The following is a 7,094-nucleotide window of genomic DNA, read 5'->3' as shown; positions in this document are numbered from 1 at the left end:
TCCAACAGCCTATAGGGAGGTAAGTTAGAGCTCAGCACCCAGTATGTGCTTGATATATGGTGTTGTAATCAGTGCTATCTTTTTGGGTAAAGTGTTAGTTTAAGAAGACCCCCATATTATCTATTGATATTTAAAATTACCCCCAATCTTAGGGGCTTAGAACAACATAAATATTATCTCACATTGTTTCTGTGAGTCAGAATTCAGGAGCATTAGCTAGGTGATTCTGGCCCCATCTTGTGAGGTTGCAGTCAATGTCGGCCAGGTCTTGCTGTCATCTGAAAGCTTGACTGGGCTGGAGGATCCACTTCCAAGATGGCTCAGTTACATTTCTGACAACTTGGTGCTGGCTATTGGCAGGAAGCCTCAGTTCCTCATTGCGTGGACCCACATAGGGCTGATTGACAGTCCTTGTGATGTGGCAGCTGGTTTCTCTCAGAGCAAGTGATCCAAGACAGCCGCCAAGTGGAAGCTACAGTGATCTATGTGGCTATGACCTAGCTTGGAAGTCACCCACTATCTCTTCCATAATATTGCATGTGTCACACAGGTCAGCCCTATTCATTGTGAGAGACTACCCAGGGGCAGGAGCACCTGGATACGAGACTCATTGGAAGCCATCTTAAATGCTGGCTGATATAGCCCCATCAGTGGTCAACCTTGAATAGGGCTTTGTCTGGAGAGCCAACTCTGATTATTTCTGATAATGTACAATATTATTTCTGAGAATTGGGCAGTGGATGCAAAATGGATTTTGGACACTATTGGTCCACTTTTTGTTTTTTATTTTTATTTTTTGAGGTGGAGTCTCACTCTCTCGCCCAGGCTGGAGTGCAGTGGCGTGATCTCAGGTCACTGCTCCCTCTGACTCCCAGGTTCAAGTGATTCTCCTGCCTCAGTCTCCCAAGTAGCTGAGATTACAGGCACGTGCCATGATGCCCAGCTAATTTTTGTGTTTTTAGTAGAGACAGGGTTTCACCATGTTGTCCAGTCTGGTCTCAAACTCCTGATTTCATAAGATCCGCCTGCCTCAGCCTCCCAAAGTGTTGGGATTACAGGCGTGAGCCACCACGCCTGGCCAAAATGTAGGCACAGGTTTAACTAGTTTTCTGTTTGTTTCCAACCTCAATTAAACTCACTAAATTTAGGGGGAAAATCTCGTGTTTTGACGCAGTCTCAAACCGGCGACCTTTCGCGTGTGAGGTGAATGTCATAACCACTAAATTACAGAAGTCAGGCATGGGCCCACTTTTTGTTCATGAGCTTGCCAGTCTTTGGAGGCAGCAAAACCATGGGACAATGTCTGCATGGGGTGTGGGAAGGCCTACAAGCGAAACACATCTCCCCTACCTATGATTTGCTATGTTGTTTGTGGAGTAGACAGAATTCTAAGATGGCCTGCAAGATTTCTGCCCTGTGATATATACAACCCGTATAATTCTCTCTCCTTGAGGATCTGTAAATATGATGGGATGCCACAAGGTTTGTGATTAGGTTACATTAGATAGCAAAGGTGAAAGTGCCCATCTGGTGGCAAGCAGCCAGCTGTAGTGGGGGTTTATCACTTTGCCCTCTAAATGCACTATTGTGCCACTGCTACCCTGCCTGCCTTTGTTCCTTAGGGTCTGGAACAGAGCCAAGCCTGTCTAGGGGGCCGTTTTGAGCTGGTCTGTGGAAGACCTTAGAGATGGTTTTGTTTGTTTTTCTTTCTTTAGACAGTCTCGCTGTGTTTGCCCAGACTGGAGTGCAGTGGCACAATCTCGGCTCACTGCAACCTGTGCCTCCCAGGTACAAGCGATTCTTGTGCCTCAGTCACCCAAGTAGCTGAGACTACAGCCACCATATCTGGCTAATTTTTGTATTTTTATTTTTTGAGACAGTCTTGTTGTCACCCAAGCTGGAAGGCAGTGGTGTGATATCAGCTTGCCGCAACCTTCGCCTCGTGGGTTCAAGCGGTTCTTCTGTTCCAGTCTCCCGAGTAGCTGGGATTACACGTGTGAGCCACCGCGCCCAGCCTATTTTTGTATTTTTAGTAGAGACGGGGTTTCACCATGTTGGCCAGGCTGGTCTGGAACTCCTGACCTCAAGTGATCTGAAGTAAACTGCCCGACTTGGCCTCCCAAAGTGCTAGGATTACAAGCGTGAGCCACCATGCCTGGTCACAACCTTAAAGAGGTATTATGGGTTTCACTTCCCTTAAAACCACTTCCTCTTTCCCTTGCCATCTTCACAGGTCTCTGCCCTACCCAGGGGGAAGCTATCAGATAATTTTACCTATGTTGTGGTTATAACTTAATAGAAGTTAAAAAAAAAAAAAAAAAAGAAAGAAAGAAAGAAAGAAAGAGAGAAACCCCAAGGTCAGTACTTAAACTGGGGAATTAACTTGTTAATAATGGTGGAACACCAGGCAGCATGAGAGCTGGTAAATTGGGAGATTTGGGCCTTATCCTCACCACATGCCCCATCCTCACCGTCTGCAACACACATGTCTCCTACACACAGCAGCATGGTAGAATGAGAATTAAGAGAAACTCAGAGCCCCAGATTTAGCGGTAGGAGTGCAGGATTCGAATCAATTGTAGGCTTTGCCATCTGCTGTGACCTTCGCCTCCTCTCTTGGAGCCTGTCACCCCATCTGTAAAATGAGGAGGAAATACTGACTAGGGCCATGATTCTTAACGCTGGTTGCTCACTAGATTCACATGGGAGGGTTTCAAACAATACAGATGCCTGAGCTCCGCACTCAGAGATGTTAATAGAATTGTTCCATGGCGTGACTGGTATATTAATTTTTTTTTTTTTTTTTTTTGAGACGGAGTTTCACTCTGCTGCCTAGGCTGGAGTTCAGTGGCATGATCTCGGCTCACTGCAGCCTCCTCCTCCTGGGTTCAAGCAATTCTCCTGCCTCAGCCTCCCGAGTAGCTGGGACTACAGGCGCCCGCCACCACGCATGGCTAATTTTTTGTATTTTTTGGTAGAGACGGGCTTTCACCGTGTATTTTTTGGTAGAGACGGACTTTCACCGTGTTAGCCAGGATGGTCTCTATCTCCTGACCTCGTGATCTGCCCGCCTCAGCCTCCCAAAGTGCTGGGATTACAGGTGTGAACCACTGCGCCCAGCCCTATTTTAAAATTTTTTGTAGAGATGAGGGTCTTGTTATGTTGCCCAAGGTGGTCTCGAACACCTGGGCTTAAGTGATTCTTGCGCCTCCGCCTACCAAAGGGCTGGAATTCAGGCCCAGTTTTTAAATACAAATAAAATGAGAACGTAATGCTTGGGTGGAGAACAGTGCCACCTGCTGGTTTCACTTTGCATTAGCAATATCTAAATATCTGCCAATGCCATGTAATGCAATTCGCTGTTTATTGAGCACCAACGCAACATGCAAGACATTGTGATGCACCCTATAGGACATGCAGAGATAAAAGCTCCTTTCCCCATGAAGCTGACAGCCTAGAGGGGACAATCGGTATGTACATAAAATCTTTGATCCAAAGTGGGCAGCCGACATGGTCCCACTGAGGTTCTGCGGTAATACAAGAAAAAAACCTGGGGCCAGGGCTGGCTTCAGGGGTGTGCAGCCTGTGCTTGAAAGGGCTGTGCACTTGGTTTCATCATTTCCTGTGACTGTCTTGAAATTCTTTTCTTTTTTTTGATCCTGTGTTCAGTCGAATTGAAATTCTTTAATACTTTTTGAACAAGGGGCCATTTTGCACTGGGGCCCACAAATTATATAACTGGTTCTACCTAGGGTAGTTTGGGAAATTTTGGAAGAGGCGACATATGACCTGGCAGGGCAGTAGTGGAGGGAGAGGAAAACAGGAGACATATTGTAGTGTGGAAGGGGAGGTGGGATCCTTAGGCCTGGGTGACTGGGTGGTGTGGGGGAAGGAGTTAGAGCTGGTGCTGCAAGGCAGGTGGAGAGAGAAAGGAGTTCCATATAAGATGGCTTCAGACTCAGTGCAAGGAAGACCTCCAAGGGCAGTTTCAGCAGCTGGAACTCAGAAGGTAGGCCAGGGCTGGGACTTTGGTCACAGACTTCCAGATGGATACCTTGGTGACACCAAAGGTTATAGGATCCCCTGAGATGGGTGAGGACTAAGACAGAGCTGTATGGCTGGGCCGCGGCTTTTGGCCCAAACTAGATTGTTGGCTTCTGGGACTCCTGCCTTGAGGAGTAGTGGAGGAAGACTTTGGGGCAGGGCTGGACAACGAGCGCTTGAGCCCCAATTCCCCATGTGATGTGCTATGACACTCTTCTCAGCCTCTTTCCTCCTGGCTGCCTGCTTCAACACCACCATGGACGGTGAGTCAAGCACTCATTTCAGGGATATTTCCCATTCAACTCATTCGCTGCATTCCTCTGCCAAGATTTACCGTCAGGGGCCATAGACTTCTTCCTCACCCGTCACAGTGGGCTGCAGCCTGCTGACCGCAGATGACAGAATTTAGTCAAGACTTTGGGAAGGCTAAGGAACATACCCTGTTTCCTCTCCTCTGGGTATTGTTAGTTTCTTTTTTCTCATGGGACTTTCCATACCCTGGGGGAGGAGGAGTTTTACAAGAAATTAGCTCTTCCTTAGGAGGTCAAGTTCTTCCCCAGCGGGTTAGAACCTGGAACCCACATTTCAGACCAGTTTTCCCATCAGGCACCACCAGAGGCTAGTACAGGTAGCTGGCACCCATGATACTTATCTGTGTCCTTGATTCCAACAGCTCAAGCCAGTGTTCTGCCTGTTTTTTTTGTTGTTGTTGTTGTTTTTTTTCTTCCCCACCTAGCACAGACTAGGTAGAGGGTGGGTAGGGTGGTCAGGAATAGATTGTGATTCTGTCCATCAGCCCCATGCAGAGAGGCTCCTCTCTCAACTACATTATTGCCCAGTCAATCCCAGGAGTTCTGCCCAGGGCTATCCTGGGAAAGCTTTGTTTCTAAAGGGTCCTGTGGTCACCTCTGGGCCTGGGGTGCACCCTTGCTTGGGATGGAGAGATAGCTAGTAGGGTAACATCCCCAGGGCAGGGACGAGGACTCGGGATGCCAGCTGCCTCTGCACCCTGTTCCTCCTCTAGAAAATGTCAAAAAGGTAGGCGCTCTGCTCCATCAGACTTGTGGTTATTTTCTTTCTGTGCAGGCCCCCTTTTTGTGTGTGTGGGTGCGAGGGTTGGGGGAGGCACACTTGGGGAGGTGGCTCATACAGACCAAACTCTGCCTTGGATAGGGTTAATTTTAATGCAGCCGTGGAAACCCTGATCCTCAGGACTGCATCCTGCTGGGCCTGTGGGAGAAGTGACTGGGGGGACAGTTAAGGCGGCAAGACCTCATCACTGTTCAGGCACCTGCCCAGCCGCCAAAGCTGTAGGCCAGGGAGCAAACACAGGCAAGGGTATTCTGCTTGGCTGCAGTCAGAGGGATTCTCAGGAGGAGCAGGTCTTTGTGCTCCAGGGAAGGACACAGTGCTCTAGGTGGGAACTGGTGTCCCAGGTGGGACCAAATGTCCCAGGTGAGACTCAGAGAGCCGGTGTTCCACGTGGATCTAATATTCCAGGCAGGACCTGGTGCTCCAGGGTCCTCGTGCCCCAAGAGCTTACCCCCTATGCCTGGGTGTGTGAAGCTGTGTGTTTTCTCTTCAAGAGAGTACACAGATGCCTGGAGGGTAAATGTCTCGGACTTGGCTCCTCTGGGCATGTGAAATTGTGTGTGAGAGGCAGGGAGAGCTGAAGAGAGAAAAGGACAGAGGGATAGGGCCACACAAATAGATCCATAGACTAAGTACTGAGGGGGAGGGGAGAGAGAGGTTTAGAGACAGAGTGAGAAGAGATGAAGACAGGGAGAGCCACACACGATGGACACAAAGACAGCACCACTCAGGTCGTGCCTTCCTGTATGTGTAAGGAGGAGGGAGGGAGTGAGCCAGGTAAGAGCCACCAGGCACACTTTCTAGGGTGAGCCTTCAGCTGACCTTCTACAGCAAAGGGGCAAGGAAGCAGAGCCTAGATCCCAGAAACACGTCCCCGCGCCTGGCTCGGGCACAGCCCTCCGCGGTGGGCAGCCGGGATTCCCGGCGCGCCTAAGTCTGGATGAAGAGGTGGAAGTTGGTGCGCGTGAACTCCTGATGGATGGTCTCCAGAAGCGCGTCGGCGTCGGTGGCGGGCTCGGGGACGCCGGTGTGACCCGGCCGCGCGCTGTATTCCGGGGTATAGGTGAAGGAGAAGGCACTAGGGTAGAAGAGCCCGTCGGAGCGCACTAGGCTCACGGGGATTGTGATGGGAGCGCGCAGCCAGCGCCAGTCACTGCAGAAGGCCGCCACGTCCGGCACCACGCACACCAGGGACCGCGGGCTCCTGGGGGTGGAGCACCAGGGTGAGAACTGCGGCGACTCTGACGACGCGTGCGCCCCCTTCCCCAGCTCCCCAGGGCCCAAGGGAGGCTGCCTCCCCACCCCGTACCTGTACATGGTTTCCGCCTCCACGTCCCCAAACCACACCTTGAGCCCCGCATGGAAGTTCTCTCCGTGGAGCTCCAGCGTGGCCACGTCGCCCCCGCCACTCAGCTGGAGGAGGGTGGGACCAGGTGAGGTGAGAGAACCGAGCAGGGCGGAAACCTGATGCCCCCCACTCACTAGCACTCCCACTCTCCACTGCAGGCAGGGTCCCCCTGCCCAACGCCCCTAGCGCCCGGCTTCACCTCTAGGGTGCTGATGAGAGGCACCGGAGTGACCGGTTCCAGGGTACACGCCAGACTGGTGCTGAAGGAAAATTCCACCGACTCGGTGCCGATGATGGTCCAGCAAGAGCTGTCGTTAAGCAGAGCCCTGTTCGCCTCCTTGGGGCAGGGAGAAGCCTGGGAGGAGACCCGAGGGGAGGAGGCGGAAACTTCTCATGGTGGCCACCAGCGTAGGGAGCCAGCATGGCACGTGGGCTTCTGCATTAGACTGAACTGGATACTAATCCTAGGCTCTGGGGTTCACTTGTCCCCTCAGCTTGGACAGTGCCCTTAAGTTCTCTCACTTAGAGTTAAGTAAGCTTGTTGGGCTAGCTTAATTTTTTTTCCTTCCTTCCTTCCTTCCTTCCTTCCTTCCTTCCTTCCTTCCTTCCT

The 7,094-nt window shown here is 51.1% G+C and overlaps 1 protein-coding gene across 3 annotated transcripts in view; it reads right to left on the bottom strand.

Annotated features, from left to right (window-relative positions):
* Nucleotides 1-5,209: 5,209 nt before the first annotated feature.
* The window catches only part of RBPJL (recombination signal binding protein for immunoglobulin kappa J region like), a 15,642-nt gene continuing 13,757 nt past the window's right edge, over nucleotides 5,210-7,094 (bottom strand). The window contains exons 10-12 of one of the 3 annotated variants that reach the window (XM_023227958.3): nucleotides 6,684-6,839; nucleotides 6,446-6,549; nucleotides 5,210-6,340 (exon numbers count right to left, since the gene is read on the bottom strand). In XM_023227958.3, the coding sequence (XP_023083726.1) occupies nucleotides 6,067-6,340; nucleotides 6,446-6,549; nucleotides 6,684-6,839 (534 nt within the window). In that variant the 3' untranslated portion in view covers nucleotides 5,210-6,066. Of the gene's footprint in view, nucleotides 6,341-6,438; nucleotides 6,550-6,683; nucleotides 6,840-7,094 lie in introns of all 3 variants that reach the window. The other 2 variants (XM_023227959.3, XM_023227960.2) reach the window with 2 other exon arrangements.

This window comes from Piliocolobus tephrosceles, chromosome 20, assembly GCF_002776525.5.
Source record: "Piliocolobus tephrosceles isolate RC106 chromosome 20, ASM277652v3, whole genome shotgun sequence".
Classification (NCBI taxonomy): domain Eukaryota; kingdom Metazoa; phylum Chordata; class Mammalia; order Primates; family Cercopithecidae; genus Piliocolobus; species Piliocolobus tephrosceles.
The sequence above is the reverse complement of the archived record's forward strand: the minus strand, read 5'-3'. Positions and strand labels throughout refer to the sequence as shown.